General features: G+C 48.1%; 1 protein-coding gene and 1 long non-coding RNA gene across 11 annotated transcripts in view; one reads left to right on the forward strand and one right to left on the reverse strand.

Moving 5' to 3' along the window:
* Positions 1-23,662, reverse strand: part of LOC139239404 (putative uncharacterized protein DDB_G0285119) — a 174,810-nt gene that overhangs the window by 72,416 nt on the left and 78,732 nt on the right. For all 10 annotated transcript variants that reach the window (XR_011588639.1, XR_011588641.1, XR_011588642.1 and 7 more), the window contains exons 5-7: positions 20,485-20,616; positions 20,188-20,210; positions 17,496-17,713 (exon numbers count right to left, since the gene is read on the reverse strand). Coding sequence is in view for 1 of the 10 variants with exons in the window: in XM_070868102.1 (XP_070724203.1) it covers positions 17,496-17,713; positions 20,188-20,210; positions 20,485-20,523 (280 nt within the window). In the remaining 9 variants the exon portion in view is untranslated. The remainder of the gene's footprint in view (positions 1-17,495; positions 17,714-20,187; positions 20,211-20,484; positions 20,617-23,662) is intronic.
* Positions 16,036-17,723, forward strand: LOC139239406 (uncharacterized). The gene is made up of 3 exons (XR_011588647.1): positions 16,036-16,159; positions 16,887-17,140; positions 17,548-17,723. It is a non-coding gene; the product is annotated as an uncharacterized lncRNA (long non-coding RNA).

Here is a 23,662-nt window from a genome sequence, read left to right on the forward strand (position 1 = left end):
ACGGGGCACTAGAAATAGTGGATGCATTGGTGATCATTTTCCAAGAGTCTATCGACTCTGGATCAGTTCCTATGGACTGGAGGGTAGCTAATGTAACACCACTTTTTTAAAAAGGAGGGAGAGAGAAAACGGGTAACTATAGACTGGTTAGCCTGACATCAGTAGTGAGGAAAATGTTGGAATCAATCATTAAGGATGAAATAGTAGCACATTTGGAAAGCAGTGTCAGGATCGGACCGAGTCAGCATGGATTTATGAAAGGGAAATCATGCTTGACGATTCTTCTGGAATTTTTTGAGGATGTAACTAGCAGAGTGGACAAGGGAGAACCAGTGGATGTGGTGTATTTGGACTTTCAAAAGGCTTTTGACAAGGTCCCGCACAAGAGATTGGTGTGCAAAATCAAAGCGCATGGTATTGGGGGTAATATACTGATGCGGATAGAGAACTGGTTGGCAGATAGGAAGCAGAGAGTTGGGATAAACGGATCCTTTTCAGAATGGCAGGCAGTGACTAGTGGAATGCCACAGGGCTCAGTGCTGGGACCCCAGCTATTTACAATATACATTAACGATTTAGATGAAGGAATTGAGTGTAATATCTCCAAGTTTGCAGATGACACTAAACTGGGTGGCGGTGTGAGCTGTGAGGAGGACGCTAAGAGGCTGCAGGGTGACTTGGACAGGTTAGGTGAGTGGGCAAATGCATGGCAGATGCAGTATAATGTGGATAAATGTGAGGTTATCCACTTTGGTGGCAAAAACAGGAAGGCAGAATATTATCTGGATGGCGGCAGATTAGGAAAAGGGGAGGTACAACGAGACCTGAGTGTCATGGTTCATCAGTTACTGAAAATGGGCATGCAGGTACAGCAGGCGGTGAAGAAGGCAAATGGTATGTTGGCCTTCATAGCGAGAGGATTTGAGTATAGGAGCAGGGAGGTCTTACTGCAGTTGTACAGGGCCTTGGTGAGGCCACACCTGGAGTATTGTGTACAGTTTTGGTCTCCTAATCTGAGGAAGGACGCTCTTGCTATTGAGGGAGTGCAGCGAAGGTTCACCAGACTGATTCCCGGGATGGCTGGGCTGACAGATGAGGAGAGACTAGATCAATTGAGCCTTTATTCACTGGAGTTTAGGAGGATGAGAGGGGATCTCATAGAAACGTATAAGATTCTGACGGGACTGGACAGGTTAGATGCAGGAAGAATGTTCCCGATGTTGGGGAAGTCCAGAACCAGGGGACATACTCTTAGGATAAGGGGTAGGCCATTTAGGACTGAGATGAGGAGAAACTTCTTCACTCAGTTGTTAACCTGTGGAATTCCCTGCCGCAGAGAGTTGTTGATGCCAGATCATTGGATATATTCAAGAGGGAATTAGATATGGCCCTTACGGCTAAGGGGATCAAGGGGTATGGATAGAAAGCAGGAAAGGGGTACTGAGGGAATGATCAGCCATGATCTTATTGAATGGCGGTGTAGGCTCGAAGGGCCGAATGGCCTACTCCTGCACCTACTTTCTCTGTTTCTATGTTTCTATGTTTCTCGAATGCCTCCATGACCATGAGCAAGTCCACTGGCTGTGCCATTCCCACCTAGGTGGTGGGCAATGGCAGCCGACTGAGAGCATCTGCGCAGTTCTCTGTGCCCGGTCTGTGGCAGATTACATAGTTGTATGCCAACAGTGTGAGCGCCCATCTTTGGATGTGGGCAGAGGCATTAGTGTTAATCCTTTTGCCCTCAGAGAACAACAATATGAGCGACTTGTGGTCAGTTTCAAGCTCAAACTTGAGACCAGATAAGTACTGGTGCATTTTTTTTTACTCCGTAAATGCACCCCAGAGCCTCTTTTTCAATCGTGCTGTCGGCCCTTTCGGCCTTGGACAAACTCCTGGATGCAAAAACGACCGGTTGCAAAATCCCCGGTTCGTTAGCCTGACCCCGTATGACGACGCATCGCAAGCTAACACTAATCTTTTACAAGGGTTATACAGGACAAGCAGTTTGTTTGAATACAACAGGTTTCTGGCTTTCTTAAAGGCAATCTCTTGTGAATTCCCCCATACCAGTCATCTCCCTTGCGCAGTAGCACAAGTAAAGATTCAAGCAGGGTGCTTAACCCGGGTAGGAAATTACTGAAATAGTTAAGGAGTCCCAGGAATGACCGCAGCTCCGTCACGGATTGTGGTCTCGGCGCGTTCTTGATGGCCTCCGTCTGCTGCATTCTTCTTCCCAAAACTCAACCTCTTGCACCAGGAAAACACACTTTGCGTGTTTCAACCTGAGCCACACGCGATCCAACCGACTAAGAATCTCCTCCAGGTTCTTCACGTGCTCCATGGTATCCCGACCTGTAACCAGTATGACGTCCTGGAAAACCACAGTGCGAGGAACTGACTTTAGCAGGCTCTCCGTGGTCCATTGGGAGATTGCCGCGGCCGACCGAATCCCGAACGGGCACCTGTTATAGATAAACAGACCTTTGTGCGTGTTGATGTAGGTGAGGCCTTTCGAAGACTCCTCCAGCTCCTGCGTCACGTAGGCCGAGGTCAGGTCCAGCTTGGTGAACGTCTTCCCTCCAGCCAGGGTCACAAATAGGCCGTCTGCCTTGGGTAGCGGGTACTGGTCCTGCAGTGAAAAACGGTTAATCGTTACTTTATAGTCCCCACAAATTCTAACCGTGCCATCCTCTTTAAGTACCGGGACAATCGGACTGGCCCACTTGATGAATTCCACCGGCACGATGATGCCTTCTCGCTGCAGCCTGTCCAGCTCAATTTCTACTTTCTCACGCATCATGTACGGTACCGCCCGTGCCTTGTGGTGGATGGGTCGCGTACCGGGAACCAAATGGATCTACCCAGAGAAGCTTCCAATCCCTGGCTCGAACAACAATGTGAACTTGCTCAGAACCTGGGCACATGAGGCGTCGTCGACAGACGAAAGCGCTCGGATGTCGTCCCAATTCCAGCGGATTTTACCCAGCCAGCTTCTGCCAAACAATGTGGGGCCATCCCCTGGCACAATCCACAGCGGGAGTTCATGTACTGCTCCGTCATAGGAGACTTTGACTTCTGCACTGCCAATTACAGGGATTAGTTCCTTGGTGTAAGTCCTTAGTTTGGTGTGAATGGGGCTGAGCTTGGGCCTGTGTGCCTTTTTGCCCCACAGCCTGTCGAAGGCCTTTTTACTCATTATGGACTGACTCGAACCCATGTCCAGTTCCATAGGTTCTAGGATTCCGTTCAGATCAACTTTCAACATTATTGGTGGACATTTCTGCCTCCTCGGTACGAGTCTCCAATTCAGCCTGATCCCCAGTGGATCGATTTTCCTCTGCAACGTGGTGGTTTGGAGGGTTTGCAGCTCGCCGGCACATTCGCTAGAGGTGTCCCATTGTTCTGTAACCGTTGCACGCATCGTGCTTGAAGCGACATTGATGGGGCTGAGGATTACCTCCACAGCGCCAACAAGGTGTTAACTGCCTCACATTAACGATTGATGGTGGACTCTGGGTCATCTGAGGTCGGGCAGCAGTAGCCGGCGTGTACGTTCTGCCATGTATATATCTGCTCGAAACCGACGTTACTTTATGCACAGTATTGGCTGAAACTTCTTTACTCTGCGAAATCTGTTTGGTGGTGTCGCTGGTGGATATAAACGCCTGGCCTATCGTTATGGCTTTACTTAGACTCGGAGTTTCTACAGTCAACAGTTTGCGAAGGATTATCTCATGGCCCGGACCAGCGTACACAATTCTTTGTAGGATTTCTCTGTTGGTTTTGCCGGAGCTAGGAGATTCTTCATGAGCCCATAGGTTGTTGCCCCACAGACAGTTAGGAGGATCACCCTTCGTTTGGCAGCGTTCTCGTCCTCTTCCAGCTCGTTGGCCACAAAGTATTGGTCGAGTCTCTCCACGGAGGCCTCCCAAGTGTCCCCTTCTGAGAACTTCTCCAGGGTACCAACTGTTCTATGCATTTTTGCGCGGTTGTTCGTTACCTCGTCGCCAATTGTTACACTCATAATAAAGGACGGAAACTGAGTACTGTGTACAATGAGCAAGTGTGACCTTAGCTCCTTTAATGCGACTCCAGAGTGCAGGTACCTCGTGGGTGGCCTGCTTATATACCATGTTCCCAAGGGATGCTGGGATCCCTTGGGACTGCAACAGATAGGCCCTCGGTTGGTAGTGTAATACAGGTTCCAAGGGGTTAAATACTTAACAAGAACCAACACCAACAGATGCATCTTTCCATGACCGTACTGGTTGGAGTGACCACCACACAGTCCTTGTGGAGAAGAAGTCCTGTGTTCACACTGAGGACAGCCTCCATTTTGTTGTGTGGCACAACTACCGTGCTGAATGGGATAGATTCAGAACAGATCTAGTAGCTCAAAACCTAGCATCCATGAGGCGCTATGGGTCACCAGCAGCGGCAGAAATGTATTCCACCACAATCTGCAACTTCATGGTCCGGCATATCCCTCACTCTACCTTTGCCATCAAGCTAGGGGACCAATCAAGTCCAACCAACGTAAAAAATAAGAAGATTGGGGAGAGTCAAATGCATTTATGAAAGGGAAATCATGTCTGACAAATCTGTTAACAGTTTTTTGAGGTTGAACTAACAGAATAGATAAAGGGGAACCGGTGGATGTGGTGCATTTGGATTTTCAGAAGGCATTTGATAAGATGCCACACAGGAGGTTATTAAACAAAATTAGGGCCCATGGCATTGGGGGTAATATATTAGCATGGATTGAGGATTGGTTAACGGACAGAAAACAGAGAGTAGGAATAAACGGATCATTTTCAGGTTGGCAGGCTGTAACTAGTGGGGTACTGCAAGGATCAGTGCCGGGGCCCCAGCTATTCACAATATATATCAATGATTTGGATGAGGGAACCAATTGTAATATATCCAAGTTTGCTGATGATACAAAGCTCGGTGGGAATGTAAGTTGTGAGGAGGATGCAAAGAGACTTCAAGGGGATATAGCCAGGCTCAGTGATTGGGCAAGAATGTGGCAGATGGAATATAATATGGAGAAATGTGAAGTTATCCACTTTGATAGGAAAAGTAGAAAAGCAGAGTATTTTTTAAATGGTGAGAGATTGTTAAATGTTGGTGTTCAGAGGGACTTAGGTGTCCTTGTACACCAATCACTGAAAGTTAACATGCAGATACGGCAAGCAATTAAGAAAGCAAATGGTATGTTGGCATTTATTACAAGAGGATTTGAGTATAAGAGTAAAGATGTCTTACTGCAAGTATACAGGGCCCTGGTGAGACCACACCTGGAGTATTGTGCACAGTTCTGGTCTCCTTACCTAAGGAAGGATATACTTGCCATAGAGGGAGTGCAACGAAGGTTCACCAGACTGATTCCTGGGATGGGGGGATTGTCCTATGAGGAGAATTTGAGCAGACTGGGCCGATATTCTCTAGAGTTTAGAAGAATGAGAGGTGATCTCATTGAAACAGATAAAATTCTGACAGGGCTTGACAGGGTAAATGCTGGAGGATGTTTTCCCCTGGAGTCTAGAACCAGGGGTCACAGTCTCAGGATAAGGGGTCGGCCATTTAGGACTGAGATGAGGAGGAATTTCTTCACTCAGAGGGTGGTGAATCTTTGGAATTCTCTACCCCAGAGAACTGTGGAAGCTCAGTCTTTGAGCATATTCAAGACAGAAATTAATAGATCTTTGGATATTAAGGGAATCAAGGGATATGGGTACAGGCAAGTGGACTTGAGGTAGAAGATCAGCCATGGTCTTCTTGAATGGTGGAGCAGCCTCGAAGGGCCGAATGGCCTCCTCCTCCTCCTATTTCTTATGTTCTTATGTAATCCTGGTTCAATGAGGAGTGTAGAAGAGCACGCCAGGAGCAGCACCGGGCATACCTAAAACTGATGTGCCACCCTGGTGAAGCTGCAACACATGCATGCTAACCAGCAGGTGCAGCATGTTATAGACACGGCTAAGCAATCCCATAATGGATCAGATCAAAGCTCTGCAGTCCTGCCACATCCAGTCGTGAATGGTGGTGGACAATTAAACAACTGATGGGAGGAAGAGGCTCCATGAACATCTCCATCCTCAAGGATGGCAGAGCCCAGCACACGAGTGCAAAAGACAAGGCTGAAGCGTTTGCAACCATCTTCAGCCAGAAGTGCAGAGTGGATGATCCATCTTCGCCTCCTCCTGAGGTTCCCACCATCACACAGAATCCAGTCTCAGCCAATTCAATTTACTCCATGTGACACCAAGAAGCGGCTGAGCTCACAGGACACAGCAAAGGCTATGGGACCTGACAACATCCCTGCTGTTGTGCTGAAGACTTGTGCTCCAGAACTAGACGCACCTCTAGCCAACCTGTTCCAGTACAGTTACAACACTCGCACATACCCAACAATGTCAACAACTGCCCAGGTATGTCCTGTCCACAAAAAGCAGGACAAATCCAATTCGGCCAATTACTGCCCCGTCAGTCTACTCTCAATCATTAGCAAAGTAATGGAAGGTGTCATCGACAGTGCTACCAAGCAGCATTTACCCACCAATAGCCTGCTCACTGATGCTCAGTTTGGGTTCTGCCAGGACCACTCGGCTCCAGACCTCATTACAGCCTTGGTCCCAATATGGACAAATGAGCTGAATACCAGAGGTGAGGTGAGAGTGACTACCCTCGACATTAAGGCAGCATTTGACCGAGTGTGGCATCAAAGGGCCCTAGTAAAATTGAAGTAAATGGGAATCAGGGAAAACTCTCCACGGGCTGGAGACATACCTAGCACAAAGGAAGATGGTTGTGGTTGTTGGAGACCAATCATCTCAGCCTCAGGACATCGTGTAGGCGTTACTCAGGGCAGTGTCCTAGGTTCAAACAGCTTCAGCTGCTTCATCAATGACCTTCCTTCCATCATACTTAAGGTCAGAAGTGGGAATATTCGCGGATGAATGCAGTGTTCAGTTCCATTTGCAACTCCTCAGATAATGGAGCAGTCCATGCCCGCATGCAGCAAGACCTGGGCGACATTCAGTCTTGGGCTGATTGGTGGCAAGTAACATTCGCGCCACACAAGCAGCAGGCAATGACCATCTCCAACAAGCAAGAGTCTAACCACTTCCACTTGATATTCAACGGCATTACCAGCGCCGAATCCCTTGCCATAAACATCCTGAGGGTCACCATTGACTAGAACCTTAATCGGACCAGCCACATAAATACTGTGGCTACATGAGCGGGTCAGAGCCTGGGTATTCTGCGGCAAGTGTCTCACCTCCTGACTCCCCAAAGCCTTTTCATCATCCACATGGCACAAGTCAGGAGTGTATAATCACTTGCCTGGATGAGTGCAGCTCCAACAACACTCAAGAAGCTCAACACCATCCAGGACAAAGCAGCCCACTTAATCACTACCCCATCCACCATCTTAAACATTCACTCCCTCCACCACCGGCGCACCCTGGCTGCAGTGTGTACCATCTACAAGATGCACTGCAGCAACTCACCAAGGCTTCTTCGGCAGCACCTCCCAAACCCACGACCTCTACCACCTAGAAGGACAAGGGCAGCAGGCGCATGGGAACACCACCACCTCCAAGTTGCCCTCCGAGTCACATACCATCCTGACTTGGAAATATATCGGCCGTTCCTTCATCGTCGCAGGGTCAAAATCCTGGAACTCCCTCCCTAACAGCTCTATGGGAGCACCTTCACCACGCGGACTGTAGCGGTTCAAGAAGGCGGCTCACTACCACCTTCTCAAGGGGCAATTAGGGGGATGGGCAATAAATGCCGGCCTTGCCAGCGATGCCCACATCCCAGTACAAATTTTTAAGATCCCAGAGCCACTATTGGATGAAAGAGTAGGGGAGCTCTGCCCGGTGTCCTGGCCGTTAGTTATCCCTCAAACAACATCACGAAAACAGATGATCTAGGTCATTATCACATTGCTGTTTGTGGGAGCTTGCTGTGCGCAAAATTGCTGCGATATTTTCTACATTACAACAGTGACTACACTTGAAAAAAAGGACTTAATTGGCTGTAAAATGCTTTGGGACGTTCTGTAGCTGTGGAAGGTGTTGTAGAATGGGAGTTCTGTCTTTCTTTCTCATCGCACGGATAAGATGGATTTCTTGGGGTAGAAATTCAGGTCCACCCGAAACAGGTCGCACCTACCAATTTTGAAGTGTTTTTTCCACCGCGGTGGATGAGGTGACCTTGTTCGCACAATTCAGCTGTTTGTCATTTTTTTTCAGGCGGAACGGAAGTCGGTCATAATGGGGGCGGGAAGCAGATGATCGACCACGAGAGGGGCGGAAGTGGAGGCGGGACAGAATCTCCGCCGCTGTCATACATCAGCGGAGCTGTGATGATGTCATGACTCATGTGTGTCACCATGTCGCTCCCCTTCACTTAAAGGGGAGCGCCACTGCGAGTTCTGCGACGATTTTAGTTCGGTCCACTGGGCCACTAGGGAGGGTTTCAGCCGGGCCAACAGCCTGGCACTTAACAGGGGGTGTCAGGCTGCCTGTTGGCGACCTGGCTGAACCCGGGGGGCATAATTGTCCGGCCGATCTGGAAGTCGGCCGGCAAAAAAATGGCAGCCACGGCAGAATGCCCTCCCCTTTAATGGCCGCCGCATAGCCATGACCCACACACTGAAAACAAGGTGCACCGACAGAAAAAGCTGTCTGGGGCACCAATCGGCGGCCCGAAGATGTTTTGTGCTGAATATTGATTGAGGTACGGGAGATCGGCAGTGCGTCCTTTGATGATGCACTGAGGAGGAGTTGGGGACTGCCGGAAAAATCACCGAGGTGAGTTTTGCTGGCGGCGGCCATTGGACGCCAAACCAGCGGCCACTCGCCTCTGCCGCTAGGCTGCCGCTTTCCGGCTGTACGCAGCCTTTTCGGGGGGCTGAATTTCAGCCCCATTATATATTATGTAAGGTGGAGTTGCTGTTGTCAGACAAGAGGCACCCCCAGCAGGCCAGGAATGTCAGCAGGTGTTAACCTGGACAGGGAACAAGAATGACCGATCGATTGTTTGGGCCAAGCCTCTGCCGCAAAAACCTTTGTACCCGAGACATATCCAACCTGCAATAAACCATAAATGGTAATAGCTGATTGATCAATTTAGGCATCATATACAGCCCGACAAGGAATAGTGCACCGAACACACAATACAGTCGCTGAGTACTTTTAAAAGAAAGCTCCGTCATTTTTTGATTCCACTTTGCAAGTGTCCTGAAACTCCGAGGGAGAGAGATTGTTTACTGCCATCTAGTTCTTGATCTCAGTTCACAATCAAGAGCCGAAAATGAGTAATCGAAAAGTAAGTTCGTCCTTCACTTTTTGATATTTGCCAGGTCTAACCCTTTAATCCACAACTCGGCTGTGTGTCCGACAGGCTTCCTGTGAACGATGCCTGCTCCATATTGGCCCAGAGTCTTTAACTCTATAAATGGTAACGCTAATCCAATATCCCAGACCGCATTCCCTCATTAAACAGAAACAGATAAAGCATATTGGAACTTACATTTAGATTGTATTTACTGCCTTGGTTTGGCTTTGGGTTTCCCGAGATTCCTAGATCTTTTAGCTTCATCCTGGGCCGTGCTGCTCAGCTATTTCTCCTTCCTCTGGGCAACACTTTTCACGTCTCGGCCTTAAATTCCCTCCGCCATCACTCTGTTCACTCACAAACCTTGTCCAACTCATTCTGTGGTTCCTGGACTGCCTCTTCTGGTTCCACTCTCCCTCCCAGTCACTTCCTCAAAGTGTTGGAGATCAATACAAGATTTCATTGTTCTAACTGGCGAGAAGTTCGGAACTGTGGGGGAGCAGAGAGATTTAGGGCTCCAAGTACAGAAATCACTAAAACCCAGCGCTCAGGGTCAAAAAATAATTAAAGAGACAAATGGAATGTTTGTCTTTATCTCGGGGGCTGGAATACAATCGGTGGGAGCGATGTTACAGTTTATATATCATCATCATAAGCAGTCCCTCGAACAAGGATGACTTGCTTCCACACCAAAAGGGATGAGTTCATAGATGTTTCAATAAAGGACCCTATACCCAATAAAGGACTAATTAGCAATCTTGTTGTGCAAGGCCCCTTGGGGAAGAGTGACCATAATATGGTAGAGTTCTTTATTAAGGTGGAGAGTGACACAGTTAATTCAGAGACTAGGATCCTGAACTTAAGGAAAGGTAACTTCGATGGTATGAGACGTGAATTGGCAAGAAGACTGGCGAGTGATACTTAAAGGGTTGACGGTGGATAGGCAATGGCAAACATTTAAAGATCACATGGATAAACTTCAACAATTGTACATCCCTGTCTGGAGTAAAAATAAAACGGGGAAGGTGGCTCAACCGTGGCTAACAAGGGAAATTAAGGATAGTGTTAAATCCAAGGAAGAGGCATATAAATTGGCCAGAAAAGGAGCAAACCTGAGGACTGGGAGAATTTTGTAATACAGCAGAGGAGGACAATGGGTTTACATAGAAAATAGGTGCAGGAGCAGGCCATTCGGCCCTTCAAGCCTGCACCACCATTCAATATGATCATGGCTGATCATTCACCTCAGTTCCCCTTTCCTGCTTTCTCTCCATACCCCTTGATCCCTTTAACTGTAAAGGCCATATCTAACCCCCTCTTGAATATATCCAATGAACTGGCATCAACAACTCTCTGCGGCAGGGAATTCCACAGGTTAACAAACTCTATGAGTGAAGAAGTTTCTCCTCATCTCAGTCCCAAATGGCTTACCCCTTATCCTTAGACTATGTCCCCTGGTTCTGGACTTACCAACATCGGGAACATTCTTCCTGCATCTAACCTGTCCAGTCCCGTCAGAATTTTATATGTTTCTATGATCCTCTCATCCTTCTAAACTCCAGTGAATACAGGCCCAGTCGATCCAGTCTCTCCTCATCTGTCAGTCCAGCCATCCCGGGAATCAGTCTGGTGAACCTTCACTGCACTCCCTCAATAGCAGATTAGGAGACCAAAACTGAACATAATATTCCAGGTGAGGCCTCACTAAGGCCCTGTACAACTGCAGTAAGACCTCCCTGCTCCTATACTCAAATCCCCTAGCTATGAAGGCGATTATACCATTTGCCTTCTTCACCGCCTGCTGTACCTGCATGCCAACTTTCAATGACTGATGAACCATGACACCCAGGTCTCGTTGCACCTCCCCTTTTCCTAATCTGCCACCATTCAGATAATATTCTGCCTTCGTGTTTTTGCCACCAAAATGGATAACCTCACATTTATCCACATTATACTGCATCTGCCACGCATTTGCCCACTCACCTAATCTGTCCAAGTCACCCTGCAGCCTTTTAGCGTCCCCCTCACAGCTCACACTGCCACCCAGCTTAGTGTCATCTGCAAACTTGGAGATATGACACTCAATTCCCTCATCCAAATCATTAATGTATATTGTAAATAGCTGGGGTCCCAGCACTGAGCCCTGCGGCACCCCACCAGTCACTGCATCCTCTCTGCCAACCAGTTCTGTATCCACGTCAGTACATTACCCCAATACCATGTGCTTTAATGTTACACACCAATCTCTTGTGTGGGACCTTGTCAAAAGCCTTTTGAAAGTCCAAATACACCACATCCACTGGTTCTCCCTTGTCCAGTCTACCAGTTACATCCTCAAAAAATTCTAGAAGATTTGTCAAGCAGGATTTCCCTTTCATAAGTCAATGCTGACTTGTGCCGATCTCGTCACTGCTTTCCAAATGTGCTGCTATTTCATCTTTAATAATTGATTCCAACATTTTCCCCATTATTGATGTCAGGCTAACCGGTCTATAATTACCCGTTTTCTCTCTCCCTCCTTTTTTAAAAAGCGGTGCTACATTAGCTACCCTCCTGTCTATAGGAACTGATCCAGAGTCGATAGACTGTTGGAAAATGATCACACGTCCATCCACTATTTCTAGGGCTACTTCCTTAAATACTCTGGGATGCAGACTATCAGGCCCCAGGGATTTATCGGCCTTCAATCACATCAATTTCCCTAACACCATTTCCCATCTAATAAGGATTTCCTTCAGTTCCTCCTTCTCACCAGACCCTCGGTCCCCTAGACTTTCCAGAAGGTTATTTGTGTCTTCCTTCTTGAAGACAGAACCAAAGTACTTGTTTAACTGGTTCGCCATTTCTTTGTTCCCCATTATAAATTCACCTGAATCTGACTGCAAGGGACCTACGTTTGTTTTCACTAATATTTTTATTTTCATATATCTATAGAAGCTTTCACAGTCAGTTTTTATGTTCCCAACAAGCTTTTTTCTCATATTCTATTTTCCCCCTCCTTCCCTGTCTGGAGTAAAAATAAAACGGGGAAGGTGGCTCAACCGTGGCTAACAAGGGAAATTAAGGATAGTGTTAAATCCAAGCAAGAGGCATAGAAATCGGCCAGAAAATGCAGCAAACCTGAGGACTGGGAGAATTTCCCCCCTCCTAATTAAACCCTTTGTCCTCCTCTGCTGTATTACAAAATTCTCCCAGTCCTCAGCTTTGCTGCTTTTTCTGGTCAATTTATATGCCTTTTCCTTGGATTTAACACTATCCTTAATTTCCCTTGTTAGCCACGGTTGAGTGACCTTCCCCGTTTTATTTTTACTTCAGACAGGGAAGGAGGGAAAAATAGAGTATGAGAGGAAGCTTGCTGGGAACATAACTGACTGCGAAAGCTTCTATAGATATGTGAAAATAAAAATATTAGTGAAAACAAACGTAGGTCCCTTGCAGTGAGATTCAGGTGAATTTATAATGGGGAACAAAGAAATGGCGGACCAGTTGAACAAGTACTTTGGTTCTGTCTTCACGAAGGAAATACTAGGGGACCGAGAGTCTAGTGGGAAGGAGGAACTGAAGGAAATCCTTATTAGATGGGAAATGGTGTTAGGGAAATTGATGGGATTGAAAGCCGATTAATCCCCGGGGCCTGACAGTCTGCATCCCAGAGTACTTAAGGAAGTAGCCCTAGGAATAATGGATGCATTGGTGATCATTTTCCAACAGTCTATCGAAACTGGATTGGTTCCTATGGACTGGAGGGTAGCTAATGTAACACCACTTTTTAAGAAAGGAGGGAGAGAGAAAACGAGTAATTATAGACCGGTTAGCCTGACATCAGTAGTGGGGAAAATGTTGGAATCAATTATTAAAGATGAAATAGCAGCACATTTGGAAAGCAGTGACGAGATCGGTCCAAGTCAGCATGGATTTATGAAAGGGAAATCCTGCTTGACAAATCTTCTAGAATTTTTTGAGGATGTAACTGGTAGACTGGACAAGGGAGAACCAGTGGATGTGGTGTATTTGGACTTTCAAAAGGCTTTTGACAAGGTCCCACACAAGAGATTGGTGTGCAACATTAAAGCACATGGTATTGGGGGTAATGTACTGACGTGGATAGAGAACTGGTTGGCAGACAGGATGCAGTGACTAGTGGGGTGCCGCAGGGCTCAGTGCTGGGACCCCAGCTATTTACAATATACATTAATGATTTAGATGAGGGAATTGAGTGTAATATCTCCAAGTTTGCAGATGACACTAAGCTGGGTGGCAGTGTGAGCTGTGAGGAGGACGCTAAATGGCTGCAGGGTGACTTGGACAGGTTAGGTGAGTGGGCAAACGCGTGGCAGATGCAGTATCAAGTGGATAAATGTGAGGTTATCCACTTTGGTGGCAAAAACAGGAAGACAGAATATTATCTGAATGGCGGCAGATTAGGAAAAGGGGAGGTGCAGCGAGACCTGGGTGTCATGGTTTATCAGTCATTGAAAGTTGGCATGCAGTTACAGCAGGCGGTGAAGAAGGCAAATGGTATGTTGGCCTTCATAGCTAGGGGATTTGAGTATAGGAGCAGGGAGGTCTTACTGCAGTTGTACAGGGCCTTAGTGAGGCCTCACCTGGTGTTTTAGTCTCCTAATCTGAGGAAGGACGCTCTTGCTATTGAGGGAGTGCAGCGAAGGTTCATCAGACTGATTCCCGGGATGAGGAAAGACTGGATCGACTGGGCCTGTATTCACTGGAGTTTAGAAGGATGAGAGGGGATCTCATAGAAACATATAAAATTCTGACGGGACTGGACAAGTTAGATGCAGGAAGAATATTCCCGATGTTGGGGAAATCCAGAACTAGGGGACAAAGTCTAAGGATAAGGGGTAAGCCATTTAGGACTGAGATGAGGAGAAACGTCTTCACTCAGAGAGTTGTTAACCTGTGGAATTCCCTGCCGCATAGAGTTGTTGAGGCCAATTCATTGGATATATTCAAGGGGGAGTTAGATATGGCCCTTACGGCTGAAGGGATCAAGGGGTATGGAGAGAAAGCAGGAAAGGGGTACTGAGGTGAATGATCAGCAATGATCATATTGAATGGTGGTGCAGGCTCGAAGGGCCGAATGGCCTACTCCTGCACCTATTTTCTATGTTTCTATTTTCTATTCAAGTCCTGAACTCCAGGGCTGGAAAATGCCTGTGTTTATATAAAGCTCTGGTCAGACCCCATCTGCAGTAACTACGTCCCGTCCTGAGCCCCGCCCCTCGGGGAGGATATATCGGCCTCGGAGTGGGAGCAGTGCAGATTCACCAGAATGATACCCCGGGGCTAAACTATGAAAAGTGTGTGCAGAGACTGGGCTTGAGACTAGGTGATGATGATGAGGATGATGACTATGATTCCCTTCAATATAAAAGAATAAGTGATGATCTAATTGAGGTATTTTAAATGATTAAAGAAGTTGAAAGGGTAGAGGAAATTATTTCCTCTGGGGGGGTGGGGAATAGCCCAGAACAAGGGGGATTATCTTAACATTAGAGCCCGGCCGTTCAGGGGTGATGTCAGGAAATACTTCACACAAAGGGCAGTGGGAATCGGGAACCCTCTCCCCCAAAAGCTGTTGAGCCTGGATCTGGAATTCCATCCCTAAACCTCTCCGCCCTCTCTCCTCCTTTAAGTCATTTCTTAAAACCTCGCTCTTTGATCAAGTTTTTGGTCCCCTGTCCTAATATCTTCTTCTTTGGCTCGGTGTCAAATTTTGTCTGATAATCGCTCCTGTGAAGCGCCCTTGGATGTTTCTGTCATGTATGTAACCAGCACACTACTGTAACCCTTATACAATTGTAACCCTCAGGTAACTACTACATACTGTACATACTTACTGGAAATGCACACCTTGACCACAGGGGGTGTACTTGTGGAAGACACTCCTTACCTGGAGATTCAGGTATATAAGGGGAGGTCCCTCGCAGGGCCAGCACTCCTTGGTCCAGGTAATAAAGGTGAAGCTCACAGAGTGATTGTGTCTGCAGTACATGCCTCGTGTGATTATGTTTAAGAGTTAAGGACTCAACAGTTTCACTATGTTAGTCATCATCATAGGCAGTCCCTCGAAATGAGGGTGACTTGCTTCTACGCCAAAAAAAGGATGAGTTCACAGGTGTTTCAACTTTAGAACCCGAACTACATCCTCAAAGGTGGAAGATACCTGTGCGTGGATTTTTTTAACGTGTGGTGGCCGTTAAAAGGAGCGGCATGCAGCCCCTGGACAGTGTGGAGGGAGGCCACTACAGGGTACAGCGCGAGCTGGTGCAGGAGGGCAAAGGCAGCGAAGAGGGACGTCAGCTAGGTCCAGGTCGGTGATTGGAGCGTGGGCAGATGGAACAGGAGTGGCGAGATCGGGGCGAAGGAGCTGTGAGAGACTGTGGAGGGATGTGATCGGGGCCCAAGAAAGGCGTGAGTTCGGGGCCAGGGGCAGCACACTGCGATATGTGCGCGCACTAGGTCCGTGCAGCAGAGCTGGTCTCCAGTTGTCCTGGGTAATCCTTGCCACTGGACCAAGACCTAGCTCTGTCAAGCCCGTGTGGTGACTATGTTAAAGGCTGTATAAATACACGGTGTTAGTGTTAGTCCTTGGATTAACCACGAGAATCCAAGAAACTAACAATAAGTACTTTCAAACAGCCGCGCTGACTTCTAATGTAAAATCCATCATGTTTCCAGTCATTCCCTGATCCCAAGCCTGGAGATTTGATCGAAATATTCCGAGGTGATTATCAACATTGGGCTATCTATGTCGGAGATGGAGATGTCGTCCACTTAACTGAAGGTAAGAGCTCTCAGGCTTTTGTACTTAGATTCAACGTCCTTTTATATTGACAGAATAAAGGTATGAATCTGAAGTCTGCCCATGTTCCATTATTTACAATGGAGGCTGCCTATGTAAACGTCACGCTGTAATCACAACCTTTCACCAGTGGAGGTGCTGCAGTGTCACCACTGGCAGGAGGGTGTAATTACAGTCCAGATTCCTGACGATCCCCCTTCCTCTAGCATTGGTGGCAGACATTTTGACACCAAGCGCTGGAATTCCCCCCTAAACCTGCCGCCAGTGGGGGTCATGACTTGCCCTCACCCCCAATCATTTTGAGGTTAGCCAAAGTTGGACTTCTTATAGGCTAAATTGACCAAAATTGGGGGCATCAGTCGGGCAAATCTGGAGTTCGACCCCTCCATTCCTCTACCCTAGCTCTGCCACTGCCTGACATTTTCTCCCCAACCTCAAAAGCTGCCTCAAACCCTCGGTGACCAAATCTAAGGTCAGTTCTCCAAACTCTACAACTGCTGCTGCTCACCTCACTCCTCTCTGAAGCACCTTGGCCCAGTTACTCTCAACGGTGCCAGAGAATTGTAGATTGTATCGAACTGAGGTATTTTATCAGCCTCAGTAATCCATTCCCTTTAACTGTATCTAAGCAAGGTTCCATCCCTTTAACTGTATCCAACCCGGGTATTCCAACAGCCTCAATAAACCGTCCCTTTGATGTATTTTCTAGGATCGAGTGCAAGAGTATCGTCCAGCTCTACGACTAACATTGTGGTTAAAAGACAGCGTCTCTCTAAGGTAGCTGGAAAGGATGAGTACCATATCAACAACACTTCTGACGAGAAATGGGACCCGTTACCCATTGACGAGATAATAAAAAATGCTAAAGCAAAGGTTGGAAACAAAGTGGAGTACGAACTAACAACAGCAAACTGCGAGCACTTTGTCAATGAGCTTCGGTGCGGTAAAAAAGTATCGGATCAGGTGAGTACATCCCGTGACCAACAGGTAATGATACACTGGGGGGATCTGATGTGGCTTGGGCCTCTCTGCCAGCAGGTGTCCCTCCAAGTGTCTGAGACACGTTGACACAAGGTGTTGTGTGGGGGGGGTGAATGGGGCATTCTATCGGTTTGTCAGTGAGAGAGTCGGGGAACGGTACTGGGGGGGAGGGGGGTTAGACCAGAATTCCTTGGTTATTCCATAGAATGGGAATGGAGACCGAGGCACATGTTAAATGGAAGAGGATACAAAGGCACATTGGGAAGGTCACTAGAGGTCATGCCATCAATGACCCGGCACAGTATCTACAGCTGGGATCTCAGAGTCACTGAAATACCTTCACTGTGGTGTCTGTTTCTGTCTCTAACTGATGCACTCTCTTCCCACAGGGCAAGGAAATCGAGAGTGATGTTGGTGCTGCTGGTGCTGCTATTGTTCAAGCTGCTGGTGCTTCTGTTGGGGTTGTTGTTGGTGCTGCAGCGGATGTTGTTGGTGCTGCTGCTGAAACTGTTGGTGCTGCTGCTCGATTTGTTCGTGCGTTTGTTAATTCTGTTGCTGATGGAAATGATGGTCGTTAAATTTTTGAAATCATTAAACTAAAGAATTTAATTGAATTACCTCCATTAACTGAGGTGTCGTCACTGCTGTAATGTCAAAAATACGGATGCTTCCTTCAGGCCCCGATACGGATCCCTGGGCCCCGATACGGTGCGCGGGGCCCCGATACAGTTCCTGGGGGCACCGATATGGTGCGTGGGGCCCCGATACAGTTCCTGGGGGCACCGATATGGTGCGTGGGGCCCCGATACGGTTCCCTGGGCCCCGATACGGTTCCCGAGGCCCCGATACGGTCCCTGGGCCTCGATACGGTGCGCAAGGCCGCGATACTGGTCACGGAGCCCCGATACGGTGCGCGGGGCCCCGATACATTCCCTGGACTTTGATACGCTCCAGTTGGGGAGTTTCCAAAGCCAGGCCACTTCACACCGAGTCTACCCTTGTATCGTCAGCGCAGCACAAGGAGAGATAGACGGATCGAGCGGCAATAGGGTAGCTGAATCCTGAGCACCATTAACTCACAATACAACTGCAGGACACTGGGACACTGGGAGAAACCAGTGAGAGAGAAAAGGAGGCAGAAGCTAACACAGTGGGTTTGGACAGAGCTCAGGAAGCACTTCACAAGACGGAATGCTGACTCCCTGGGCTGGACTTCTGGCTCACAGAATAAAACCTCAAACAGTTAGCTGCCGGAGCAGCTTGTGTAGGTCGATGGATGGATTCATTAGAACATAAGAAATAGGAGGAGTCGTCCATACGGCCCCTCGAGCCTGCTCCGCCATTCAATAAGATCATGGCTGATCTGATCTTGGTCTCAACTCCACTTCCCCATCCGCTCCGCATAACCCTTGACTCCCATGTTGTTCAAAAGTCTGTCTATCTCCACCTTGAATATAGTCAATGACCCAGCCTCCACAACTCTCTGGGGCAAAAATTCGAGATTCACGACTCTCTCTTTCCACCCCTCCCCACAGTTTCCCAATCTCCTCCTATCCCCCATCTCTCCCCCCCTCCCCCAAGCCCCCAATCCCCATCTCTCCCCCCGAGCCCACAATCCCCATCTCTCCCCACTCCCCCGAGCCCCCATCTCTTCCCCCCCCCCGAGCTCCCATTCCCCTCTCTCCCCCCGACTCCCCATTCCCCCTCTCTCCCCCCGAGCCCCCATCTCTCTCCCCCCCGAGCCCCCATTCCCCTCTCTCCCCCCGAACCCCCATTCCCCTCTCTCCCTCCGACTCCCCATTCCCCTCTCTCCCCCCGAGCCCCCATTCCTCGCCCCCCGAGTCACTCTTGGTGATGGACATTGAAAATCTCCACCCAGAGTACACTCTGTGCTCTTGTTGCCCTCATCGGTTCTTCCATATGGTGCTCAACATGGAGGAGTACTGATTCATCAGCTGAGGGAGGGTGGTAGATGGTAATCAGCAGGAGGTTGCTTTGCCCATGTTTGAACTGAAGCCATCAGACATCATGGGGTCCGGAGTCAATGGTGAGGACCCCCAGGGCCACTTCCTCCCCACTGTACCGCCATCTCTGGTGGGACAGGACATAGCCAGGGATGGTGATGGAGGAGTCGGGGACACTTGCAAAAAGGTATGATTCGGTGAATATTCAATGCTAGGCTGTTGCTTGAATATTCTGTGGGACAGCTCTCCCAGTTGTGGCACAATTCCCCAGATGATAGTGAGGTGGGCTTTGCAGGGTCGACTGGGCTGGGTTATTTGTCATGTCTAAATCTGATGCTTAGATCGATGCTGGGTGGTCAGTCTGGTTTTTTTTGTTGTTTTTCCGAGCAGTTTGATACAACTGAGTTGCCCTCAGTTAAGAGTCAACCACATTGTTGTGAGTCTGGAGTCACATGTAGGCCAGGCCAGGTAAGGACAGCAGTTTCCTTCCCTAAAGGGCATTGATGAACCAGATGGGTTTTACGTCAAGCCCGTGTGGCGGCTGGTGAGCAACGGCCACCACACATTAAAAAAAATCCACGCGCAGGCAACTTCCACCCTGGAGGATATAGTTCGGGTCCTTCATTGAAACACCTGGGAACTCATCCTTTTTTGGCGTGGAAGCAAGTCATCCTCGTTTCGAGGGACCGCCTGTGACTGATGACTGACGACAATCCGGTACAGTAGTGGCTACTTATTCAAGATCCCCCACTGAAACATGCCCCACTGCATTCCCCAGGACTAGATCCAGCTCTGCATCATTCCTCATTGGGCTGGAAACACACTGATCAACAAGGTGCTGCTGTGCACATTTCAGGGATTCCTCCCGCTCCTTGCCTTTTACACTGTTTTATCCCAGTCGATATTCGGATCATTTCAGTTCCCCATTATCCTGACTCCATATCTCCCGAACCTTTCTGAAATTTCCTTCTCTACGCCGACTGAATATCTTGTAGCCAGGAAAGTTAAGTTCCAATTCCTGTCCTTGTTTGAGCCAGGTCTCCCTTACTGAAATCTTGATCTCACCTTGGACTGAAGCAACTCTGTTCCTGCAATTTTTTTAAAAGCTCTCGTCACTGGTAAGAAAACGCAAAAACAAAGAACGCACAACAATTCTCTCACACAGGCGCAAGAAAATAGGAGCAAAGAATTGTACTCTTAGCTTAAATTCATGATTTCCATCAAAATAAAAGCTGAAATTAGTTTTTATCATTTGTTTCTAGTGTGCAATTGGGGCCTGGGAGTGCGGAAAATCCAGGACCCTCCGTCCTGAACCCTCTGCACCCCTTTCCCGCCTTCTGTAAGATCCTCCTTCACACCCACCTTTCTCTTGCCCCTCGTTGCATCTCCTGCTGGGGCCATTTATGTCTGAAATCAACCTCTGTGAGCACACGGTGGGGTGTGATTGGTTTCTGATCTTGTTCCTCATTGCTTCCCGGCACTCACTGATAATCTCTATATAAGAAATTGAAAACATTCCACACAAATCATGAAGCCACAAGAATTATTGACATGATGATAAACACAAGCGGGAATGGAAAGAGACTTTGGTTCTTGTTTCAGTGCCAAGGGTGCGGTTTATCACCAGTGTTGCTTTGACAATTTACTTTCAGTCTTTCTATCTCAAACTTTAATCGTATTTTAATTTTCTAGTCCTTTGTTCTGGTCCTTTCGAGGGATAGTACTGAGGGAACACCGCACTGTCGGAGGGGCAGTACTGAGGGAGCGCCGCACTGTCGGAGGGGCAGTACTGAGGGAGCGGCGCACTGTCGGAGGGGTAGTACTGAGGGAGCGCCGCACTGTCGGAGGGGCGGTACTGAGGGAGCGCCGCACTGTCGGAGGGGTAGTACTGAGGGAGCGCCGCACTGTTGGAGGGGCAGTACTGAGGGAGCGCCGCACTGTCGGAGGGGCAGTACTGAGGGAGTGCCGCACTGTCGGAGGGGCGGTACTGAGGGAGCGCCGCACTGTCGGAGGGGCAGTACTGAGGGAGCGCCGCACTGTTGGAGGGGCAGTACTGAGGGAGCGCCGCACTGTCGGAGGGGTAGTACTGAGGGAGCGCTGGACTATCGGAGGGGCAGTACTAAGGGAGCAGCGCACTTTCGGACGGGCAGTACTGAGGGAACGCTGCACTGTGGGAGGGGCAGTACTGAGGGAGTGATGTACTGTCGGAGAAGTACTGAGGGAGCCACCTATTCAAGAAGGTGGCTTCAAAGGCGGTTAGGGATGGACAATAAATGCTGGCCTTGTCAGTGACGCCCGCATCCCATGAATGAATTAAAAAAATCTGGTGACATGTGCCAAAATTGGAAGAGCTGTTCCACAGACTAGCCAAGCAACAGCCTGGCATTGTCATACACACAGAATCATACCTTTCAGCCAATGTCCCAGACTCCTCCATCACCATCCCTGGGTATGTCCTGTCCCACCGGCAGGACAGACCCACCAAGGGTGGTGGCACAGTGGTATACAGTCAGGAGGGAGTGGCCCTGGGAGTCCTCTACATCGACTCCAGACCCCTTGAAGTCTCATGGCATCAGGTAAAACATGGGCCAGAAAACCTCCTGCTGATTACCACCAACCGCCCTCCCTCAGCTGATGAATCAGTACCCATCCATGTTGAACACCACTTGGAAGAAGCACTGAAGGTACTGTGAGTGGGGAACTTCAATGTCCATCACCAAGAGTGGCTCGGTAACACCAATACTGACCGAGCTGGCCGAGTTCCGAAGCTGCCATTCTGGGCCTGCGGCAGGAGGTGAGAGAACTGTTACGCTCATAATAAAGGATGGAAACTGAGTACTGTGTACAATGAGCAAGTGTGACCTTAGCTTCTTAAATAAAGAAAGGAAAGATAGATTACAAAAGTAAACTTGCGCAAAACATAAAAACAGATAGTAAAAGCTTTTACCGATATATAAAACGGAAAAGAGTGACTAAAGTCAATGTTGGTCCCTTAGAAGATGAAAAGGGGGATTTAATAATGGGAAATGTGGAAATGGCTGAGACCTTAAACAATTATTTTGCTTCGGTCTTCACAGTGGAAGACACAAAAACCATGCCAAAAATTGCTGGTCACAGGAATGTGGGAAGGGAGGACCTTGAGACAATTACTATCACTAGAGGGGTAGTGCTGGACAGGCTAATGGGACTCAAGGTAGACAAGTCCCCTGGTCCTGATGAAATGAATCCCAGGGTATTAAAAGAGATGGCGGAAGTTATAGCAGATGCATTCGTTATAATCGACCAAAATTCTCTGGACTCTGGGGAGGTACCAGCGGATTGGAAAGCAGCTAATGTAACACCTCTGTTTAAAAAAGGGGGCAGACAAAAGGCAGGTAACTATAGGCCGGTTAGTTTAACATCTGTAGTGGGGAAAATGCTTGAAGCTATCATTTAAGGAAGAAATAGCGGGACATCTAGATAGGAATAGTGCAATCAAGCAGACGCAGCATGGATTCATGAAGGGGAAATCATGTTTAACTAATTTACTGGAATTCTTTGAGGATATAATGAGCATGGTGGATAGAGGTGTACCGATGGATGTGGTGTATTTAGATTTCCAAAAGGCATTCAATAAGGTGCCACACAAAAGGTTACTGCAGAAGATAAAGGTACGCGGAGTCAGAGGAAATGTATTAGCATGGATAGAGAATTGGCTGGCGAACAGAAAGCAGAGAGTCGGGATAAATGGGTCCTTTTCAGGTTGGAAATCGGTGGTTAGTGGTGTGCCAAAGGGATCGGTGCTGGGACCACAACTGTTTACAATATACATAGATGACCTGGAAGAGGGGACAGAGTGTAGTGTACCAAAATTTGCAGATGACACAAAGATTAGTGGGAAAGCGAGTTGTGTAGAGGACACAGAAAGGCTGCAAAGAGATTTAGATAGGTTAAGCGAATGGGCTAAGGTTTGGCAGATGGAATACAATGTCGGAAAATGTGAGGTCATCCACCTTGGAAAAAAAAAACAGTAAAAGGGAATATTATTTGAATGGGGAGAAATTACAACATGCTGCGGTGCAGAGGGACCTGGGGGTCCTTGTGCATGAATTCCAAAAAGTTAGTTTGCAGGTGCAGCAGGTAATCAGGAAGGCGAATGGAATGTTGGCCTTCATTGCGAGAGGGATGGAGTACAAAAGCAGGGAGGTCCTGCTGCAACTGTACAAGATATTGGTGAGGCCGCACCTGGAGTACTGCGTGCAGTTTTGGTCACCTTACTTAAGGAAGGATATACTAGCTTTGGAGGGGGTACAGAGACGATTTACTAGGCTGATTCCAGAGATGAGGGGGTTACCTTATGATGATAGATTGAGTAGACTGGGTCTTTACTTGTTGGAGTTCAGAAGGATGAGGGGTGATCTTATAGAAACATTTAAAATAATGAAAGGGATAGACAAGATCGAGGCAGAGAGGTTGTTTCCACTGGTCGGGGAGACAGAACTAGGGGGCACAGGCTCAAAATATGGGGGAGCCAATTTAAAACCGAGTTGAGAAGGAATTT

Source organism: Pristiophorus japonicus, chromosome 27 (genome assembly GCF_044704955.1).
Source record: "Pristiophorus japonicus isolate sPriJap1 chromosome 27, sPriJap1.hap1, whole genome shotgun sequence".
Classification (NCBI taxonomy): domain Eukaryota; kingdom Metazoa; phylum Chordata; class Chondrichthyes; family Pristiophoridae; genus Pristiophorus; species Pristiophorus japonicus.